Source organism: Schistocerca cancellata, chromosome 3, assembly GCF_023864275.1.
Source record: "Schistocerca cancellata isolate TAMUIC-IGC-003103 chromosome 3, iqSchCanc2.1, whole genome shotgun sequence".
Classification (NCBI taxonomy): Eukaryota; Metazoa; Arthropoda; class Insecta; order Orthoptera; family Acrididae; genus Schistocerca; species Schistocerca cancellata.
In genome coordinates, this window is record NC_064628.1 from 671,908,782 (window position 1) to 671,933,163 (window position 24,382).

General features: G+C 37.7%; 1 protein-coding gene and 1 long non-coding RNA gene across 2 annotated transcripts in view; one reads left to right on the top strand and one right to left on the bottom strand.

Moving 5' to 3' along the window:
- Window positions 1-2,349: 2,349 nt before the first annotated feature.
- LOC126175642 (D-threo-3-hydroxyaspartate dehydratase-like) overlaps window positions 2,350-24,382 on the bottom strand; it is a 160,069-nt gene continuing 138,036 nt past the window's right edge. Inside the window, exons 5-7 of the mRNA XM_049922532.1 lie at window positions 16,291-16,486; window positions 9,623-9,728; window positions 2,350-2,610 (exon numbers count right to left, since the gene is read on the bottom strand). Of these exons, the coding sequence (XP_049778489.1) occupies window positions 2,521-2,610; window positions 9,623-9,728; window positions 16,291-16,486 (392 nt within the window). The 3' untranslated portion in view covers window positions 2,350-2,520. The remainder of the gene's footprint in view (window positions 2,611-9,622; window positions 9,729-16,290; window positions 16,487-24,382) is intronic.
- LOC126175643 (uncharacterized) lies at window positions 7,125-13,398 on the top strand. The gene is made up of 3 exons (XR_007535597.1): window positions 7,125-7,296; window positions 9,194-9,343; window positions 13,268-13,398. It is a non-coding gene; the product is annotated as an uncharacterized LOC126175643 (long non-coding RNA).

Genomic DNA, 24,382 nt, shown 5'->3' on the forward strand with positions numbered 1-24,382 from the left:
CCTCTTTCCTGACGAAGCAACCCGTTTGTTACGAAAGCTTGAATTTTGTGTGTATGTTTGTGTTTGTTTGTGTATCTATCGACCTGCCAGCCCTTTTGTTTGGTAAGTCTCTATATATATATATATATATATATATATATATATATATATATATATATATATATATATATATATATATATATATATGTATATGTATATAAAATAGAGGGAAACATCCCACGTGGGAAAAATATATCTAAAAACAAAGATGATGAGACTTACCAAACAAAAGTGCTGGCAGGTCGATAGACACACATACAAACACAAACATACACACAAAATTCAACCTTTCGCAACAAACAGTTGCTTCGTCAGGAAAGAGGGAAGGAGAGGGAAAGATGAAAGGATGTGGGTTTTAAGGGAGAGGGCAAGGAGTCATTCCAATCCCAGGAGCGGAAAGACTTACCTTAGGGGGAAAAAAGGACAGGTATACACTCGCACACACACACACATATCCATCCGTACATACACAGACATAAGCAAACATTCGTAAAGGCAAAGAGTTTGGGCAGAGATGTCAGTTGAGGCGGAAGTACAGAGGCAAAGATGTAGTTGAAAGACAGGTGAGATAAGAGCAGCGGCAAATTGAAATTAGTGGAGACTGAGGCCTGGTGGATAAGGAGAAGAGAGGATATACTGAAGGGCAAGTTCCCATCTCCGGAGTTCTGACAGGTTGGTGTTAGTGGGAAGTATCCAGATAACCCGGATGGTGTAACACTGTGCCAAGATGTGCTGGCCGTGCACCAAAGCATGTTTAGCCACAGGGTGATCCTCATTACCAACAAACACTGTCTGCCTGTGTCCATTCATGTGAATGAACAGTTTGTTGCTGGTCATTCCCACATAGATAGCTTCACAGTGTAGGCAGGTGTATAAGGAAGTATACACAAATATTCCGCACAACCAGGGCCTCGCTGCGATGGAGCACTTCCTTTCACGCCGATCACCTGCCACCCTACCTAAAACCTCTTTCCTCATTACCTTAGCCAGCTTCATCCTGACCCACAACTTCTTAACTTTCGAAGGCCAGACATACCAACAAGTAAAGGGAACAGCCATAGGTACCAGGATGGTACACACACACACACATATCCATCCACACATATGCAGACACAAGCAGACATATACAGAGGCAAAGAATTTGGGCATATATATATATATAAAACAAAGATGATGTGACTTACCAAATGAAAGTGCTGGCAGGTCGACAGACACACAAACGAACACAAACATACACACAAAATTCAAGCTTTCTCAACAAACTGTTGCCTCATCAGGAAAGAGGGAAGGAGAGGGAAAGACGAAAGGATGTGGGTTTTAAGGGAGAGCGTAAGGAGTCATTCCAGTCCTGGGAGCGGAAAGACTTACCTTAGGGGGAAAAAAGGACGGGTATACACTCGCACACACACACATATCCATCCACTGGTATATGTGTGGATGGATATGTGTGTGTGTGCGAGTGTATACCCGTCCTTTTTTCCCCCTAAGGTAAGTCTTTCCGCCCCCGGGACTGGAATGACTCCTTACCCTGTCCCTTAAAACCCACATCCTTTCGTCTTTCCCTCTCCTTCCCTCTTTCCTGATGAGGCAACAGTTTGTTGCGAAAGCTTGAATTTTGTGTGTATGTTTGTGTTCGTTTGTGTGTCTGTCGACCTGCCAGCACTTTCATTTGGTAAGTCACATCATCTTTGTTTATATATATATATATATATATATATATATATATATATATATATATATATATACGGGATGCCTTGCAACATGCTGTTTAGAAGAGATCTCTACCTCCTTGTACTCTTACAGATTTATGGACAGCCCTGCAGCATTCATGGTGTCAGTTCCCTCCATCACTACTTCAGGCATTAGTCAAATCCATGCAATGTGATGTTACAATGCTTCTGCATGTTTGCAGGGGTACTACATGATATTAGGCAGCTGTACCTGTTTCTTTGGCTTTTCAGTGTATGTGCAAATAAAATAAATCCTGATTGATAAACAGGGCAATTGGTTCAGCAAGCACACAGCCATAGTATGTGTGTTTATAAAATCATCCCATATTTCCATGAACAGACAGTGTTAGGTGATCTGTATTACTGTTAAAAATTATTTATCTCAGTGGAAAGTGGGTAGTGATCTTAAGTGCCAACACGCCTACAAAACTGCATGAAACATTTTTTAACAATTTTCACAGTATAACTTTTACAGCTGTGACTGTTATATGCTATAAACCCGACACAAACTCATTGCAAACTGACACAGTAAATAATATAATGAAAAAATATTCTTATAATGTCATTTATTTTAGGATTATCCAAAATTTTTGTCATTTAGCTGCCTGAAAAGTATTCACTGAGCTGCCCATACATCTTAACTAAAACTTCAAAGTTTTGCAATGTCTCTTCACTAGTACTAAAAAACATAAAACACAAATTTCTCTTCATGGATGTTTCTCCAGCAACAAGTACAGATTATCCTTTGGGTCTACCATCCACGAACAGGTCTCCACTCCTCCTGCACGACATCGTCTTTGTGAATATAATAAACAGGATGAAGAGCTGCTGCTGCACAGGCCTAAAATTTAAATAAATTCATAAATAAATTTACAAATGTAATTAACAAAATTTGCAGATGAACATCCATGAAAAGGATAACTTCAGTTATTTAAAATATTCATTCATTATTCCAAGTAATGTTAGTTTCAATTAACTACATAAAATACCAGTATTTTTTCAGATAACTCACTAACTTTTATGCACAACAGAACATCAGAGTATTGTACAGTTAGGTAAGGAAATAATAAAAAAGTTAAGTGAGCCACCTTGACAAAAGCAATAGGCAGCTGGTAAATATTTGAAATAGAAATGCTAAGAAGTCTGGTTATGAATACTGGAAAACCAAGTAATGCAGAAGCAAAATATTCAGTTGTTCCCACACAATAAACAATTTGCACATTGAAATTAGGCATCAGGTTCACAGCAGTTACAAAAACCAACATGCAAAACAATTACCAATTAAAATTCTGGAATTACCAATTAATTAAAATATTTAGAAAATACCCAGCATATATAAGGAAAGAAGAATATTCATATGAACAGCACCTCAGCTAGAACAATGTGTTTGGGAATGGAATCCAACACAGAAATATCTAATTTAAAAAAGTGAAGAATTGACACAATGTTACTAAATTTGTGAGCAACATGTTAGACGGTAGATAAATCTAACAAAATTGGCAATGGGGTTTGAAAATCAAGCAATGACTTCCTAGTGATCTCAAGCAATAATTACGTGGCTCACTTGCTTAAGTGCCAAACCATGACTGCTGGCCATGTCCTCTAGAAGTTCATGAAGCATTTTGCATCAGCTGTGGTTGTTTTAAGTAGTAAGACATTTTGGACAAGAAGTTAAACATTTTATCTCTTCATATGTTTCTCTTCTTATTTACAGACTTATCAAAATGTTCCTGTGATATTCACAGGCATCAAGTGATCCTAAGCATATGAATGAAGAATAATTGGCATATGAACTAAGCTCACTAATATTTCCACTGAACATGTGACATTTCTGGTGACATATATAGCTATACTCTTGAAACCACTTTGATATGGACAGCAGAGGACACACTCTGTTGTATCCATTAGTAGGGTCTCCTCCCATTCCATTCATGTAAGGAGCATGGGAAGAATGACTAAATGCCTCTGAGTGTGCTTTAATTAAACTAATTTTGTCTATGGGAGCAATAAGTATGATGCTGTATTATACACCTGAAATCTTCATTTAAAGATAGTCCTTGAAACTTTGTAGGTAGACTTCCTTGTGATAGATGACATCCATCTTCAAGTGTCAGCCAATTCAATTCTTCCTGCATCTCTGTGACACTCTCCCACGGGTCAAACAAGCATATGACCATCTGTGCTGCCCTTCTCTTCATAAATTCAATGTGCCCTCTTAGTCCTATGTGGTATGGGTCCCACACACTTGAGCAATATTCTACAGTGGATCCCACAAGTGATTTTTAAGCAATCTCCTTTTGTAGACTCATTGCATTTCCCTAGTGCTTTACCAATAAACTGATGTCTTTTACCTGCTTTACCCATGACTAAGACTATGGGATCATTCCATTTCATGTCCCTACAAAATTCAACACACAGGAATTTGTATGGGTTTACCAAGTTCAGCTGTGACTTACTGATACTCTACATATAGGACTTTGTTTTGTAAAGTTTGAAATTTTACATTTCTCAGCATTTAAAGCTAGTTGCCAATCTGTGCACTACTTTGATATCATATCAATATCTGACTGAATATTTGTACAGATTTTCTCAGGATGTACTTCATTGTAGATAACTGCATCATCTGCATAAAGTCTGAGGTTACTATTAATATTATCTGCCAGTTCATTAATATACGAGGTCTGCTCATAAAATTCTGGAACTTTACCCACAACATTTTTCTACACTCACCTTTTACTCATTATACATGGTCTCCTTTGAAATACTCTCCTCCATAACTGATACACTGCTCCCATTGCTGTTTCCAATTCCACAAGCAGTCTTGGTACTCCTTTTCCTGGGTTGCATGAAACATCATCTGCAAATTTTCTTTTATCTCATCTATCATTGCAAATCGTTGCCCTTTCAATAGTGTTTTCAACTTAGTAAATAAAAAAACTCTGCAGGGGCCACATCTGGAGAGTACAGAAGATGAAGCAGCGCAGTTCTTTCATTTTTTATTCAATAGTAACACATCGACAGGGATGAATGCGTGGATGCATTATAGTGATGCAAGAGCCATGAATTGTTTCAACACATTTCAGGCCATTCCCTTCTCACATTTTCTTGCAGGTGTCACTGTACCATTGATTAACAGTTTGTCCATGTGGCACAAATTCATGATGACATTCCTGGCAGAAGCATTGTCACCAGACTTCGAAAGGTGTCCTGAATAAGGGTCACCTTTAACTTCTGTCTGCCATTTTCAAACAATGTGAACCACTCGTAACACCAAGTATGGCTTAAGCACTCATCACCGTAGGCTTTCTGTATCATTTGGTGTGTCTCTGTAAAGGTTTTCCTGAGTTCCACACAAAATTTAATTCAGACACATTGCTCCTCTAACTCTGCCAACTCGAAATTCACCAACTGTGTGACACAATGCTCTACTCAGTACAACAACCATAACTAACAGACATATATCAATGAAACTTCTGGCAGCTACAAATTAAAAACAGGCATGTGCAGGGATGCCAAATGCATTTCGCTCTCATTCTGTATGAACAGCAAGGGACCCAACACACTTCCCTGGGGTCCATCCAAAGTTACATCTAAATCTGTCATTGACTCTCCAACCATGATAACATGCTGCATCCTCAACACCAAAAAATCCTCAGTCCAGCCACAAATTTCACTTTATACTCCATACGATCATACTTTTGAGAATAAGCATAGGTGTGGCACCAAGTCAAATACTTTAAAGAAAACAAGAAATACTGCAACTACATGGCCGCTTTGATACATGGCTTTCAGTATGTCATTAAGAGCAAAATGTGAGTTGGGTTTCACACGATTGATGTTTTCGAAATCCATGCTGGGGCACAGAGGTATCATTGTGTTCAAGGTCCCTTATTATGTTTGAGCTAGGAATATGTTCTAACATTCTACAACAAACTGATGTCAAGGATATAGGATGGTAGGTGTGTGGATCACTTCTAATAATCTTGTAGTAGACTGATATGATCTGTACTTTCTTCCAACTACTAGGCATGGTTTTCTGTTTGTGGGATCTATAATAGATTATAGTGAACAGAGTGGCTAACTCAGCAGAAAATCTGATATAAAATATCATAGCAAAAATTTATTAACACTTTTGAAACTTCCTGACAAATTAAAACTGTGTGCAATACTGGGACTTGAACCTGGAATGTTTGTCTTCCACAGGTAAGTGCTCTACTGGTTGAACTATCTCAGCACAACTCATAACCTACCCTCACAGCTTGAGTTCTGGCAGTACCTCATCTTCCAAACTCCACAAAAGTTCTCCAGCATATCTTGCTGGATTAACACTCCTTTCTTCCATGAATCGTGAAAAACTGATTGCAGATCAAATTGAGGTAAAAGGTGCTTCTCTTCATGGAAATTTAGATTAAGAATTTTATATAAAGATATCAGCAGGATTTCATGTAGAACCAGATATTGTAGGTAAGCTAAACAAAGCAGGCCTCAAGTTCACTAAATTTAATGTTTGTTAAAGGTCTATGTTTTGTTCAGAGCAATTCTGATTGGTGCCTATATGCTTACAGGAACTTGAACACTAAGGTTTACTCTTTTATATGTTGTGTTGCAGACAGGCAAAAAGGCTGTTACACATTTAGTTTTTGGCCAAAGCATTTTTCAGAACAGAAACACATGCACATTCATGCATGAAAGCTAGCACACCTCCAACATACAAGACCCCCCTCTGCAGCAACGCAAACCAGAGCTGCCAGAGATGGTGGTCAAGTGTGCATGAGGTGTGCTTGCCTGTGTGAAAGAAAGTGTGTGTGATTCCTTCTCCTATGAAAGCATTGGCCAAAAGATAAATGTGTAATAGCCTTTTGTTGTGCCTGTCAGCAACTCAACATGTCTTCTTTAAGGTGAGTAGCAATCGATCTCTTTCTTTATATTGTTGATATTCCAACCTGTAGTTCTGATTGCTTCATTAAGGTTTACTTTTTGTTATGTAGATGATACTATCATTTTAGAAAATGATAAGATGAAAATTAAAGAATTCAAATTAGCTTTAAGATGTAAACTTGAAATGAAAGATTTGGGACATTTGAGACTTTTATTTGGAATTAAGATAAGATGAGAGGGAGGATGAGGATGTAATAATTTTGGATCAGAAAATTTATTTGGAAAATTTGTTGAGGATGCACAGAATGAATGATGGGGAGCCAATTAACACACCCATGGTATTGAATTACAGAGACGTGGAGAATGACAAGAGGCTGCAGGAGAAAGTACCTTACAGAAAATTAATAAGATGTTTTCATTATGTAACTCAAACAATTCACCATTGTTTAATCTATGTCATTAATTATTTCGGTCATTAACAAAGTGATCCAAAGGAACAATGTTGGAAAGGTTTTATGAAGATACTGCATTACATAAAATGAACAGTAGGTTATTGGATACATTATAAAAATGAGGAAAACTATGAAGCTGTAGTAGCTTATGCTGATGCTAACTGGGCGAATAGCTCAGACATAAGATCAACATAAGGGTATGTTATCAAGCATTTTAGCATAACTGAGTGTTGGGGAACATAAACTAAATATTGTTGCATTTTCTTCTACAGAAGCAGAATTTGTGTCACTAGCAACTTTTGTTTAGAATATTTGCAGTTTGAAAGGCTGTCCCATGACTACAATCTATCCTTTTCATAATATTGTCATTATTCCATCCTGAATTTTAGCATTGTTTAATTCAGAAATTTATAAGTTATACAATATTTGACCTCCAGTTTAGGAAATGGAGATGAATGAATGAATGAAAGGCTTTAAATGAATGAAATACACACTATACTCATAAAACATTTAAGAAATAATGCAGCGGTGTGTCACTCATATTTGACTCCCAGAAAAATGATTTCTACTCTGTGAGATTTTGGTAGCTTCTTGCTAACTATCATTTTCTTTCTGATTCATTGTCCTGGACCTGGACTTTTCCACATAATTTCTCAGAATGCAAGTATAGCAAGATGAATAGAAGTTCTAAAAATGGAACCTCCTCTTTCAAATGCAGAAGATGATCTGGCATTAATATGTCATTGTGACATCTTCATCAGTTTATAATCAGACATAATTAAAGTCAACACACAAGAGCATAGTGGGGATTGCCTCACCCACATATTTTGTTTTGTAACACTTCTTTCAGTCACCTTTCTTTTGTGACAACTCACAACAACCATAATGAAATTAGCCCACAAAATGATTGCACCAACTTAGCACAAAAAAATTTTCCAGTTTCTATTCTACAACTGCAATTTTTCATGGTATTCATAAAAATACACTATGTGGATACTATTGGCAAGTGTCATGAAAATGCATGGAAAGCATATGATATTTTATTACTGTGGGAGAGGATATTAAGTGAATGTATAACCACTAGATATGTTACTATGCCGGAAGCCTACAAGAAACATTAGTGCAAATGTATTAGCATGTCAAAATTCCAGGACAATCATCTGGCCTAAACAAGAGAAGGGCAATGAAATGGTTAGCTAACTCTATCATACAGAAATATTAGTGGATGAAGATCAGGTGACATCAGTACCCATAGTAACCATGCAACAGCACCACCATGACAACATTCAAAGTCAGTGGTAAGTTTCAAGGAGAACAGCATCTGTCTACAAGAGGTTTATAATGCTCTGAAGAACTGGCACCAGCTGTGAACATGAGTTTTAGCGAGAAATGAGCAATAAAACAAAACAAATAGTACCATATTAATTTACAGTCATCTGTGCTCTTCTGATTTCTGATAGTTTCAAATAGCTTCATCGATGAAAATATTTCGTGTAGAGCATAAATTCATATTATTTCTTGCATAGGAACAGTCTATGCTGTCAAATATTTACGTACACCCCTTCACTCCTGAAATAACATGAATATCAGATGAGCTAGGACTTGAAGTGTCAAAAAGTACTGGAATCTTGCATAAACAATGAAAATAATTATCTGTTCTAAACGTCACTATACTTTTATGACATCTGATTAATGCTATGTTATTTCTGTTTCAACACCACATACTGTTGGTCAATCAAAAGAACTGGAATTTAAAAAAGTTCACACAGAAATTGTGAATGCCGTATGATAATTTATGAATCTTCATCATACTTTATAACACTATACTTTTATGACATCTGATTAATGCTATGTTATTTCTGTTTCAACACCACATACTGTTGGTCAATCAAAAGAACTGGAATTTAAAAAAGTTCACACAGAAATTGTGAATGCCGTATGATAATTTATGAATCTTCATCATACTTTATAACACTATTTCCTTGTGTATTGATGTAAACTCTGACATAACTAAAAAAAAATGTGTTTTAAGTTGGTTATGATCTCTTATGACTTGTTCACAGATCAGTAATATTTTCTATGTGCACTTCACAGAGAATATCATGAAATATGATCAAGAAAAAGTATGATATGAGTTTAATGTCCAGTAACCACTGAGTGTATGAGACAGAGAACTACATAAGGTGTGAAGATGTGATCAGAAATTAGTTATGGACTCAGTGAAGTAATGCTCTTGGCATTCATGTAAGTAAATACAGCTAAGATGTACTGATAGTCATTCCATGTAATAGACAACTGTGTGGTATTCTGCAGTGAACTGAGATGACTTGTTCAGAACCACTGTTCTTACAGGATCCTCAGAAAATAAAAACAAAAAATAAAGGTAAAATTCCAAATCATCGTCAGTTTTGCAAATCTTTGCCTTCTATATGTTGTAAGATATTTAAATAAGCAACTTAATTGCAGTATCTTTCACATTTACTCTATTATGAATGAAACAATGTATCATATCCACATACTTACTTGATAAGGGTACAAGAAAAGCACAGTTCCTATTGGATATCTATTGACATCAAGAGCATCATCAACAGCTTCAACTTTGCCAACTTCCTGAGTTATTTCAATTAGCCTGAAACATTAATAACAGAAGTCTGACTAGAAGGAAGGAACAAAAGAGGAAAAATAACTTTTGAAGAACAAAAGCAGAATGGATTCTAGAAAAAAAGAATAAAATATTCAACTGTTTTACACATAGTCTTTCCATCACAACAACATACTCCTCAAAACTGCAACCTGAATGGAAACACCAGTCTGTATAAAGTTATTTTTAAACTGTAGTTTAAAAAGAGGGAGAAAATGAAGTAGTAAAAAGCTGCTGTGCCTGCTGACAATCTGGCATCACATTTTATATTACTTCAATTAACTCTTTATTTTTCCATTAAGGCTTTATGATATAATATTTAAGAAATTGTACATTTTAGTATCTCCATCTGCCATGCACACTTACTCATGCACCATGTTCTAGCACACTTGAAATGCTGTACCTAAGTGACATCAAAACTTCCTGGTAAATTAAAATTGTGTACCGGACCGAGACTTGAACTCGGGACCTTTGCCTTTTGTAGGCAAGTGCTCTACCAACTGAGCTACCCAAACACAACTCACAAGCCATTCTCACAGCTTTAATTCTGCCAGCATCTCGTCTCCTACCTTCCAAACTTCACAGAAGTCTGGTTCACAGGACATCTTCTGTGGAGTTTGGAAGGTAGAGGATGAGACGCTGGCAGAATTAAAGCTGTGAGAATGGATCGTGAGTTGTGCTTGGATAGCTCATTTGGTAGAGCACTTGCCTGCGAAAGGCAAAGGTCCTGAGTTCGAGTCTCAGTCTGGCACACAGTTTTAATCTACCAGGAAGTTTCATATCAGTGCACACTCCACTGCAGGGTGAAAATCTCATCCTGGAAACATCCCCCAGGCTGTGGCTAAGCCGTGTCTCCGCTATATCCTTTCTTCCAGGAGTGTAAGTTCTGACAGGTTTGCAGAAGAGCTTCTGTGAAGTTTGGAAGGTTGGAGACGAGATGCTGGCAGAATTAAAGCTGTGAGAATGGATTGTGAGTTGTGCTTGGGTAGCTCAGTTGGTAAAGCACTTGCCCGCAAAAGGCAAAGGTCTCGAGTTCGAGTCTTGGTCCGGCACACAGTTTTAATCTGCCAGGAAGTTTCATATCAGCGCACACTCCGCTGCAGGGTGAAAATCTGATTCTTAAGTGACATTGCTAGGGGAAAACCAGGGAAATACCAACACAGAAGACACCATCATCTACTCAGCTGAGTAGCATTGTACTCAGTGGGAGACAGTGCTGCAGCATACCGACTGATGCCAGAAGTAGGGTGCAGAGGCAACAAGTTCTTGTCAACAATCTACTTTGGTTCAAGCAAATAGCTTTTTTTTATTGAATTTTGGTGTTATTTTTTATTTATGATTAAACTGAGGTAAACATTTCACAACTTTTTTACAGTAATAATTATCAATTAGGTACATATTATGTTTTCTAGTGTATCCTTTAGTATAGTTTTTGCAACTTTTTGAGCCTTAGCAAAGCCATTAAAAATTGGTCTCCACCATGATGTTTGAGTGGTACAATATTGACAGACTATTATGGGGCAATGTTGACAGGGTGTCATGATCCAGGTGTCACAAAAAAAGTTGTTTACACTTATATCTAATTTCAGATGATGAAGAAAAGAAAAAGAAAAGCAGAGAGGGCTAAATGGACTGAAGAAAACCTCAAAAAGGCATTCTATTTAGTGAAGTCTGGGCAGAACATTGTATCAAAGGAGCTCAACATACTAAAAATTACATTTTATGATTGAATTAAATTAAATTAAAACAAGTAACCTTCCTTGGGAAAGAATATTTGTTATCAATCCTGAACAAGAGCAATAATTAGTCAACAAGAAAGTTACATTTGCAAAGTTATTCTATGGCATTTCTCTGATTGACTAGTGGTGAATTGTTTGAGACCTTAATCACAATTTCAAGAAAATTGCCCAAATTGTTGGAGGCAGAGACTTTGGTTTCATAAAGATAAATCCTAAAATTAGCTTAAGAAAACCATCAGCAAGAAGTATCAACAGTGTTCTAGGTTTCAATAAAGCTAAAGCTGACTTTTTTTTCCAACTTGAACGTCATTTTGTAAAACATGCTGTGTATATATTTTGACACATTTTATGATAATAAAATGTGTTACTTTCTTAGAACAAGAATTTTAGTCCAACTGTATGTCATGCTGTTGATATTACTTTATAAGTCTATCGATATCATCCAGGTACCCACGGCAATACTGACACGTTGTGGACTTGAAAAAATGTTTATATAACTCTGAAGGTATTCAATGTGTTTCAGATTTTCTGGTACAGCTATATGTCTAACATTCCTGGGCCACATGGGGCTACCATGAACTTTTCAATGGAAGTGGCAGAGTCTAAATAAAACAAAAAAATCTCTAAAGCTGTCAGTATCCCCTGCTCTCCCCTATCACCAGCAGCTTGTATCACTAAATAAATATTGGCACAGACCTAGCAAGATAGACTGCATGGCATCATATGAAGATAGTCATATTGCACCACTAGATAACCTTTTTTGTCAATTCTGACTATATTTTTGTTTTCTTGTTTTTGTTGGTTCTGGTAAATAACTTTGACTTCTCTCACACTATCTGGCTGGTTTCCCCATTCATGACATGAATTTATTTACTGATGAGCCTGCCATTTGTGTTAGTAATTTGTTACCTCATTGCCACACTGCTCTGAATGAGCATCATAAGCTTAGTTAATTACCATAATATCAAATAGTACAATGATGACAAAGGAGCTTTGGAAACAGCTTGCACACCAATAAGAGTAGCAAAAGCAATTGCTCCACTTACTGGAGCTACACCAGGTTTTGGCAGTGTATCTCCCCCCCCTCATCACCTCCACCCCCCCCCCCCCCCCCCCCCAAAAAAGAATGTAACTTTGTGTATTTACCTGCAGTGTTCCCTTCTCCATTGCTAGCCAAGTGGTATCATGGACTCTAATTACCAAACTGCTTATACTATTGCCTTCCAGTGACAAGCTTTATGAACTAGTGTAAAAAATTGTACACTCCATTTCTATGAAAGATTCATTCTGGAAAATAGTACACCTTCTTCTTTCCATAGATAAGTTGGCCTGCAGGCCTCTCAATATCTATGTATTATGAATAGTTCTTTTTTCTGCAATTAGACTCAATAGCTTAAAATGTTTTGACATTTAGAAAAAGAAACCTCTTATTTAGAAACATCTCTTCTTTAGAACCAGACTGCCTCAGGTTGTACATGAAATATATATCTGCATAGACATTGTTTGACAATACATTCATAATAATCCTATTACCATACCCTGAAAATGAAGTATTTTATATTCAACCTAGTACCTTCTTACAGATTAGCATTCACGATGCTCATGTAAAAGGGCAGATATGACGAGCTCCCTCAACATCAAGCAACACTATTGGTCAGACTTAAATATTATTCCTGAACTATGAGATAGAGAAGTACTACCTGAAATTTCTGTTTTTCTAAAGTTATGACACTCTTCTCCTACTTTCATAACAGAAACTTGCAATGCTTTGGTTACTACTTGTTTTAGCAATGTAAAGACTTTTTAACAACAAAATCAGTGCAAATATAAACCAAGGAAAATCCAGAATGGAATAATGACAGTAGTATGAAAAGGATAGTTTGCTACCCAACATATAGTGAAGATGCTGAGTCACAGACAGTCACAACAAAAAGACTGCTAAACAAGTAAGTTTTCAGCTGAAAGGCCATTTTCTGAATTAGATAAAACACACACACACATTCATGTAAACACAACTCGCACACACATAGCCACTGTCTCATGGCTGCTGAGGCCAGACTATGAGTAACAGCACATGATGGGAGCAGCAGTCTGGGTGGAGGGCATAAGGAAAAGGCTGGGTTGGGGAGGGATAGTAGGGTAGGGGTGGGGGACAGTAGAGTGCTGCTTGTGGGAGAATACAGGGATGAGGTGGAGAGAGGGTAGGACAGCTAGGTGCAGCCGGGAGGTTACATGGTGGAGGAGGGGGGGGGGGGGGGGCAGAAAAGGAGAGAAGTAAGAAAATGTGGATGTGTTGCCAGAATAGAAGTCTGTGTATTGCGGGAGTGGGAACAGGGAAGTGGATAGGTGGGTGAAGGACAGTTACCAGTGAAAGTTGAGGGCAGGAGGGTTACAGGAATGTTGGATATACTGCAGGGAGAGTTCCCATGTGCACAGTTCAGAAAAACTGGTATTGGTAGGAGGGATCCATATGGCAAAGGCTGTGAAGCAGTCATTAAAATAAAGAACATTGTGTTGAGCAGCCTGCTCAGCAGCTGGGTGGGCCAGCTGTTTCTTGGCAACAATTAGTCAGTGGTCATTCATGCAGACAGACAGACAACTTGTCAGCTGTCATGCCCACTTAGAACACAGAGCAGTTGTAGCAGATTAGTCTGTAGATCACAGACTGCTTTCACAGGTAACCATGCCTTCGATGGACTAGGGGATGTTGTGACTGGACTGGAAGGAAGTATGGGACAGATCTTGCATCTAGGTCTATTACAGGGATATGAGCCATGAGGCAACGTGTTGGAAGGAGGGATTTTGTTGGGATGGATGAAGATATTGTGTAGGTTTGGTGGGTGGTGGAATACCACTGTGGGAGGGGTGGGAAGGATAGTGGACAGCACATTCCTCATTTCAGGGCATGATGAGAGGTAGTGGAAACCCCAGTGGAGTGATTTGGTTGCTTCTGGGAATGCTCCTTTCGGCCCAGACAGTGGGGCATTGGAAGGTTGTGGGTGACTGCAGGGATGTTTCTGTAAAAACATTGGGAGGGTAATTACGGTCTGTGAAGGCCTCAGTGAGACACCTGGTATATTTCAAGAGGGACTGCTCATCACTATAAATGTGATGGCCACAGGTGGCTAGGCTGTATAGAAGGAACGTCTTGGTATGGAATGTGTAGCAGTTGTTGAAGTGGAAGTATTGTTGGTGGTTGGTAGGTTTGATATGGATGAAAGTACCGATGTAGCCACTTTTGAGGTGAAAGTCAACATCGAGGAAGGTGGCTTCCTGGGTTGAGGAGATACAGGTGAAGAAAATGGGAGAGAAAGTGTTGAGGTTCTGGAGGAATGTGGGTAGGCTGACCTCACCCTTGATCCAGATCATGAAGATGTCATCATCTGTGAATGTGAAGCAGGTGAGGGATTCTGGATAGCTAGGAAGGATTCCTCTAGATGGACCATGGATAGGTTAACATGAGATGGTCCCATGCAGGTGCTCATTGTCGTACCCCATATTTGTTTCTAGGTGATGCCTTTAAAGGAGAAGTAATTGTGGGTAAGGATATAATTTGTCATGATAACCAGAAAGGAGGTTGTAGGTTTGGAATCCATCAGGCATTGGGGAAGGTAGCGTTCACTCACACCTCCCAACATCCCATCATTTGGCCTCAGTGGAGGATTCCTCTCATGTTTTAGTGCTACCGAGGACTGGAGCAACTGAATCATATTCTCTAACAGGGTTTAGACTACATCTCACCATACCCTGAAACGAGGAATATCCTACCCACTATCCTTTCACACCTCCCTCAGTGGTGTTCCACCACCTACCAAACCAACAAAATATCCTCATCTAACGCTCCACAACCCCTCTTACCAACCCCTTACCTCATGAATCATATCCCTGTAATAGACCTAGGTGCAAGATCTATCCAATATTTTCTCCCACCACTACCTCCAGTTTAGTTACGAACATACCCTAGACCATCAAAGGCAGGGCTGCCTGTGAAACCAGTCATGTGATCTACAAGCTAAGCTGCAGCCACTGCGCTGTGTTCTTTGTGGGCATGACAACGATAAGCTGTCTGTCTGCATGAATGGCCACTGAGAAATTGTGGCCAAAAAATGGCTGGACCACCCATGTGCTGAGCATGCTTCCCAATCCCATGTTCTTCATTTCAATGACTGTGTCACAGCCTTCATCTACCAGCCAACACCAGCTTTTCTGAACTATACTTGTGGTGATTCTCCCTGCAATATATTCTACATTCCCATAACTCTCCTGGCTTCAGCCTTCATTAGTCATTGTCCTTCATGAACATATTTCCTTACCTGTTCCTACTCCAGCACTATACAGCCTTCTGTTCTACCAGTTTACACCAACAGTCTCTCCTTTTATGCTCCCCCCCCCCCCCGCCCCCCCCACCCCCTGCCCTGCATCTAACCTCCTGGTTACACTTACATCCCCCACCCCTACCCTGTTTTCCTTCCCCTCTATGCCCCAGGCTCCTCCTTATTTCCTCCATCCAGACTGCTTCTTCCATCGTGCAGTATTGCTCACAGTGTGGCCTCAGAAGCTGGTAAATATAAACCACTTAATTTTATGCTTTTACAACTAATAGTCTTTGGGATATGGAAAGGCAGCACTGTAACAGTATTGGTTTAAATGTGAAATGGTACAAAACTTGTCAATTATGTTTGATGTTAGGTATATGTCTTTTTACTTTCCACATCTGCTGCAGTGTTATCCTGTACATAGTTCATCATTAGAGCAAATGCTAGCAGGATATATCCAAAACCCAGATGCATAAAAAATAAAGAATAACATACTTGAGATGTGGATGATATTCAAATACAGCATATCCAGAAACAATTTTATTAGCATTTAGTCCTTGCTTGGTTAAAGCAGTGAAGCCACAGTCAATAAGCATCTGCTTGCGGTGAGGGTAATGGCCAATAACACGAGTCATAATTCGGCATGCCACATCATCCAGTGAACAGCAACCCAGAGAAGCCTGTTGTAGATCTGAAAATTGGAGTGAATTTTTTGTATTATACTTGGACTCCATAACAATAAGAAGGATAAAATATGAACTGTTAATTCATCTAATTATCATACCAAAAGAGAGGAAATAAGAAGAAGACCTGCTGCTATTTTCAGAAGAAGCCCTGCATTTGCAATAATATCAGAAGTATATTAAGATTCAAATGTAAAGTACACATGATTTAGAGTGTACTGTAAAAGCACTATATTCTATAGAATTCACTGATTGATAATTAACTCGGTGAGGATGTGGCGGGTGGTATTGATCCTGTTTTTCATTTATATTTTTTAAGTATTTGTTGGCACTTTTTAACAAAAGATGAGAATTAAATTTATCAATTATTTATTAGTTAAATGATTTTCATAGAAATAAACACAATGAAGCATACAAATGCTTTATTACTTAATTTTTGCATAAAGTCTACAAAGTAACCATTTTAACAACTCAAGTCCACATATTTTTTTAAATCTACAAAACCATGCATTCTCATCAGTAACTCAAATTTTTTGCTGAATATTTATGAGATAAATGTTCTTAAAACACAAAATGAACAATAAACTTTTGACATAAGCTATTAATCATCTCTTGCCATAGCACATTGTTGGCAGAATGGAAAAATGTGTTCTTGCAAATGTACTGATGACAACCTTACAAATATTAGATGTCTTATGATTTCTAGCAAAGGGGCACTCTTGACATCATTTTCGTACACGTTGGACTCCAGCAGTTGATTCTTGTGAAGATTCTGCACTAATTTTTCTGATTCTCTTACGCAAAGTGCTTGGCAGTTTAGGTATTTCTTGCCAGACACTCAAGTGTTCACTGATTTTTGAGTTGCAGCTTACATCATAAGTTGATGACCTGCAACGTTAACTCCACCTTTCATAGAATTATAAAACATGTCTATCTCTGGTTTCTTTTTATCTCCTATCGATTCATTAATTTCAGCATTGTGGTGAAGACTAGACATGAGCAAAACAACTTTGTTTTTCTTTGGTGTATGAGAAACAAGTGTAATATCCTTTTGGAAATCAAACTTAGATGAGTAGATTTCTCTACCATGAGTTCTGAAAAATTCAGGAGACATTTGCCTCTTGTTCTTATGCACTGTTGCCACAGAAGTTAGCTTGTGTTCTTTCACCAGATGTGACTCTAGTTCATAGCTGGTGAACCAATGATCAAATGCCACATTATGGCTTGTTTTTGAAATGGGTTGCACCAGCCGATTCACAACATCAAATGACTTATAACTCAGTCGAAACAGTCCCTCAGGCTGCTTTCCAGCATATATTTTGTGGTTGAAGATAAAGAAATTCTTTTCATCAACAAAGCAAATGTTTTTATGCCATATTCAGCTGGACCTGATGGAATTTGTTGTCTAAATTTGCATCTGCCTCTGCATGTAGCATGTAGCATTTCATCTATGATTGTATATTCTTCTAGTACATTGGATTTCTTACAATTTTCAGTGAATATTTCAAATATCTAAGTATTGGTGCTAAGTTGTCCAGCTGTTTTCCATCTTCACATGTGGATTTATTGTCACAATGAGGACAGTTTTGAATAAAATGAAAACATTGCCATGTCATTGTCAGCTGAAATATTTCAACATCTGTTCCATCTGAAGCCCAAAGGTCAACAGTGTTCTGTCTCCCAGACTGGTAAAAATCCAGCAATGTACAACAAGCCTATATAAGCCTTCTGCTCTCTCATGGTCATTTCCTTCATAAAATAGTGATTTGCAACTACTTCACAAGCTGCTATCCTTTCTCCAGTTTGCATGTTTGTGTATTTCAAGATAATACTAAGCATATTTTCATTGCAAAACAGACTCCAGCATTCAAGCTCTCTCTTTGCTGATCTTGCCACTAAAGTCACATGAGGTACTTGCCTAGTGATATTTTCATAACATGTCCAAACTTGTTGTTGAGGTGGATTTTTGCACAACTTGGCTCCATCTTTACCAAAATAAAACGAACTGCATACTTGACTTTCTGATCACTTGACTAATGCTGGTAACACAGCATTGTGGGCAGTATTTTGTGGCTCATTTAGTTGTATACTGTTGTCTTTGTCACTGCCTTCACATGCATCTTGCTCAGTATCACTAGTGTCACTGCACTCACTTACACAATATTCGTTTCCACTGCCATCTTTTGCAAAGTTTTTTTCACTATCTGATAATTCTGCCCGCCAATGACGTAAATGCTCAGCCTCTTTCTCTTCATTGCCCATTTTGACTAAAAACACCAAAACACATGAAACATTCATGGAAAAAAAATTGAAAAATGGGACAGAAATACTACTTTGTGGCCGTGAAAGGGTAAAAAATACCCTCTTACCATTTGCACTCATTTATCTCCTTTCACAGATGGCAGGCGACTGAGTTCATGCACATGTTATGGAGGGGAGTTCAGTAGTTACAGCAAAGAACTGCTGACAAAATAAAATGAGCAGGGTCAAATTGATCCTGCCGTATCCTCACCAGGTTAATAAGGTGATGCTATTGCCAAACTCAGAATGCTTAGTGGATTAATTAAACAGAGATCCTGGCTTGATATGTTCATCAATATGATTCGTATGCTTTCCATCTAAAGCCAGTATAGCCAAGTAATAGGTTTTTAAATAATTTTGTTACTTAATATGAATACAGTAATTGCATGAAATGTCAAAATTATTTTACAAAATGTATTTTTTCAGTTCTTATTGCTCAAAGAGTAGCTTATATCAGACAGATTATAATGATGTAAATATTCTGTAGAGAAATATTTTTCTTGAGGAAATATTGAACATTTAAGATTCAGTAAAACAACACACACTCAAAAGTTGAAGGCCATTAATAAGCATCCACTTCACAAATGTCATTCTTCATTTGATAGCACTATTTTTCGTTTGTATAAAAAGCACTTTATCTTCAGTTAAAATTCTGTAGTCTATGAAATATTGCTGTTAAGAAATTTTGCTGTCATAAGAAACACAGATGACACAACACAGCCTATTACACACCTCACCTCACATAACTGGCTTAGGTAACTAAGAAACAGTTATAATTAGCAATGAACTGGTTTCTCTGATACACACTTTTCTGTAATCAAAATATAACACAAGTACTAATATCTTCAAAGTAACTAAATACAACACTTAGGCTTTCACATCAATTGCACATTAAACTGGAAAGGACATATTAGCCATATCTGTAGGATAATAGCTTGATTGTACTATCTTATGTGGAAACTAACACCTGCAGCCACTAATGAGTGTCTGAGGGCAGGATACTTAGACTTTTCCAGTTACACATATCCTATGGTACACAGATCTACATACATGTGTACTCTGCAAACCACTGTGAAGTGCATGGCAAGGGTATGTACCATTGTACCAGTTATTAGAACTTTCTCCCACTTCATTCATGTTTGGATCATAGGAAGAATGATTTCTTAAATACCTCTGTGCATACCATCACTTGTCTAATCTTGTCTTTGCAGTCCCTGTGGGAGGAATATGTAGGGGGTTGTAATATACTCCTACATCCATTACTTAAAGTTGGTTCTAAAAACTTTCAAAGTTGGTTTTCATGGAGTAGTTTGCATCTGTCTTCAGGTGTCTCGCGCTTCAGTTCTTGCAGCATCTCTGTGACACTCTCCCATGGGTTTAAAAATCTCAAGACAATTTGAGCTGCTCTTCTTTGTATCCATTAAATATCACCCATTTGTCTTATTTGGAATGGGTCCCACTGACTTGAATAGTATGCTAGGGTAGATCACAGAGGTGTTTGTATGAAGTATCTTTTATAGACTGATTTTATTTCCCGAGTATTCTACCAATCAACTGCAGTCTGCCATCTACTTTACATATGACTGACACTATCATATCCCCAGAAATTGTTACACTCAGGTGTCTGTATGAGTTAACTGATTCTAACTGTGACTCATTGATATTGCATAGGATACTATGTATTTTCATTTTGTGAAGTGCACAATTTTAGATTTACGAACATTTAAAGAAAGTTGCCCTGTGCACCACTTTGAAATCTTATGAATATCTGACTGAATTTGTGCAGCTTCTTTCAGATTGTAGTTCACTGTAGATAACTGCATCATCTGCAAAAACTCTGATGTTACTATCAGTACTATCCACAAGGTTATTAATATACAATATGAACAGCAAGGGACTCAAAACACTTCCCTAGAGCACAGCCAAAGTTACATCTACATCTGTCAGTGATTCTTCGCCCAAGATAACTTACTGTATCCTCCCAACTAAAATATTATCAATCCTGTCACAAATTTGACTTTATACTCCATACAGTCATACTTTTGATAATAAGCATAGATGTGGTATGAGTCAAATGCTTTAAGGTAATCAAGAAATACTGCAACTATGTGACTTCCTTGTTTCTTTATAAGTTTCTTTGCAATGACTGTATACCACGTGGGTGCCATCCCAACATAAACTGTTTTACTGGGCATGTATCTACAGTGCATAGTGAACTATTCTTATAAACTTTAGCCATAGTTGTTCAACATGCTCCAGTCCCGAGCCAATGTGCCATCTCATTTGGAGAACTTCTGTTTGTTTCAGTTGACCTTTGTTCTTTGATAATCATTGTTGCTACAACTGACTCAAAGACAATGATATCAGTTTTGATGTGGACATGGGTGTGTGTTTTAGAGACATTCCTGCTAAATCAATGAAATTTTAATGATTTAAATCAGTAATTATAATAGTGAACAAAATAAATCATAAGGTACACTGCTATCAATCTGAAGATACTGTGATTGCCCTAAAAATCTATACAGCATTATTTTATGTCAAATGCAGTTTAAGTAGGATTTCCAACAGAAAGAACATACACCATCACAACACTAAAAGAAACTGGACTTTGGTATCCTAGGACAGAAAAAGACAAAGACAAGAAACTCACAAAAAATTGACACGTTTAAAATCTCTTAATAAACTTACAAAATCCACTCAGCCCTTGCCCTATAACATTTTTAAAGTTATGGTCTATGCCGGCTTATTGAAATACCTATTCTAATTAGTAACATAAAGTTTTGAAATAAACTGATCTGACCTTATTCTTTTACAATACTGATAAATAAGTTGCATTCCGTTTTTAGAATTTTCTGTAAAAATATCCTTGTCATCAGCCATATATTTAATGATTAAACTTATCCTGCTGTATATGGTCAATGATTAAAAAGAACTATAACTAAAGGATTATGATAACACAGAAATAAGAGGGGCAGTCAAATGAAAACTGAACACCCACAACTACAGGATTCCATCCAAAAGAAATTACCACATATGTTAAGACATTTGTTCCACTGGGAGATGAGATAATCAATTCCTGTTTCTTAGAATGCAGACAGCCACTAACAGATCCACAGCCACATTCATTCTTGTGCTACCTTGTCTGACTGTAACTGATATCCACACAAGTCTCTCTTCAAGTCGCCATAGATGTGAAAATCACACCATGAAAGATCCAGGCTGAATGGAGGATGTTGCAGTGTTTCCCAGCCAAATCACTGAATCACCGTCTTCATGCAACTGGCAACAGCCTGAGTGCAAAAAGCAAAGCCAACAATGGAAACATCATACATCTCCTCCACTAAAGACATTCAAAGTTGTTCACACAATTTCCAATATGGTCATAGAGATCTTATTTGATTGCAGAGGCCCTGTGCTCATCAAGTTCCTCAATTGTGGAACCACAATCACTGCACAACTATATGAAGACATACTGCAGAAAATGCAATGTGCCATAAAGGCAAAACATACAGGAATTCTATTGGGCAAAAACATCCTGTTGTGCAATAATTCCTGCTCCCATACTGTCAGTCAGATAAAGGTTATGCTTCAGTGATTTGGTTGGGAAACAATGCAACATCCTCTGTTCAGCCTAGACCTTTCACCATGTGATTTTCACATCTTAGGTGACTTGAAGAAAGATGTGCATGGACACTGGTTTCAGTTGGATGATGAAGTGCAAGAATGGATGGGGTTGTGGATCAGTCAGTGGCCACAGTATTCTATGAAACAGGAGTTGTTTGTCTCATCTTCTAGTGGGATAAATGTCATTATGCACACAGTGATTACTTTTGAATGGTACCATTCCATTGTCCTGTAGTGATGGGTGTTTGATTTTCATTTGACTGCCCCTTATATTACTAAATTTAGAGTGGAAAACATTAAATATGCCCTGCAAGTTTTATTACTTTGCCCATTTCTGTACCTCACTTATATAAATGATTCACCAAAGACATCAGAGTACTCTTCAAAAACTGTAATTTTTGCTAGTACAAGTAGATTTAAAGGGCCAAAATACATCCATAATGAAAACAACTAGAGGACTAATCGAATATGTTTATAGTTAGTTCACAGCAAACAGTTTAGGTCATAATATGACAAAAACTCATATGCAACTCCAGACAAATAAAAATTTCTTATATGTATCAGAAGCATAGATTAAAGGGTTACACACTAAACAAAACTATTCCAGACATGAAATCCTTGGCATCCAGTTGTAAAACACACTTAAGTCTCTCAAACACATATGTAAGTTAACTAATTACCTCAGTTATGCCTGTTTTGCACCTGAATATATCTCTTGTTATGTTACTGTGTGTACATAATTGCTAGCATACTTTGTGTACTCCCAAACATGTTGCCAAAGTCTCTTCAGGAACTTTGGAATATGCATGCTTAATGGCAGTTCAGTTACTCCATATATTCACATGTAAGTCCATATCTACACTCTGCAAATTACTGTGAAGAGCATGGCAGATAGTACTTCCCACTATACCAGTCACTAGAATTTCTTCCCATTCCATTCGCACAGGGATTGGGGGAATGATTATTTAACCCCTCAATTCAAGCTATAATTGGGCTACACTTCTCTTCATGGTCCCTATGGGAGTTATACACAAAGGATGAAATGCATGCCAGCATTCCTCAGTTAACACTGGTTCTTAAAAATTTGTAAGTAGCATACCACAGGATAGTTGGTGTCTAACATGAACCATCTGGAAGTTCAGGTTGATTTTAAATTCATGTAATTTAATTCAAGTTGCTAATTCTTATGCCACAATGAATTCTTAGCAAAAGCTGAGTGAACATTTGAGCAGTTTTTCTGGGCAGTAACACATTTTAGATAGCTGTATTACCTGCAAGAATTATTATTAAGAATTATTATTAACATTGTCTTTTCAAATGGTTCAAATGGCTCTGAGCACTATGGGACTTAACATCTGAGGTCATCAGTCCCCTAGAACTTAGAGCTACTTAAACCTAACCAACCTAAGGACATCACACACATCCATGCCCGAGGCAGGATTCGAACCTGTGACCGTAGCGGTCGCGCAGTTCCAGATTTAAGTGCCTAGAACCGCTCGACCACTCCGGCTGGCAACATTGTCTGTCAGGTCATTACAATGCAACATGAACAACAAGGATCCTAACACACTTCCCTGAGTCATGACTGAAGATTTATATCTATCATGACTCTCCATACCAGATAACATGCTGTATCCTCCCCACCAAGAAATTCTCAATGCAGTAATAAATTTTCCTTAATACCACACATGATCATGCCTTTGTTAATAGCTGTTTGTATGGCACTAAGTCAAATACTCCCTAAAGGCTTTTGTGGTTAGTAATGAGAGTAAATTTTGAATGAATTGTGATTCACAACCACATCACTACAGGTAAAAGCAATTTCCATACAGATATTTGCGTGCAGGGCTGAGAATGGAGAATGATATTCTGGAGCAAAGGTCTGTAACGGGTTGCCAGAAGACATGAGGTAGGAAATTTAAAACCCCCAGGTATTAAAAAACAAAGCAAAGGTTATCTTACTAACCACTTCTCCTGTA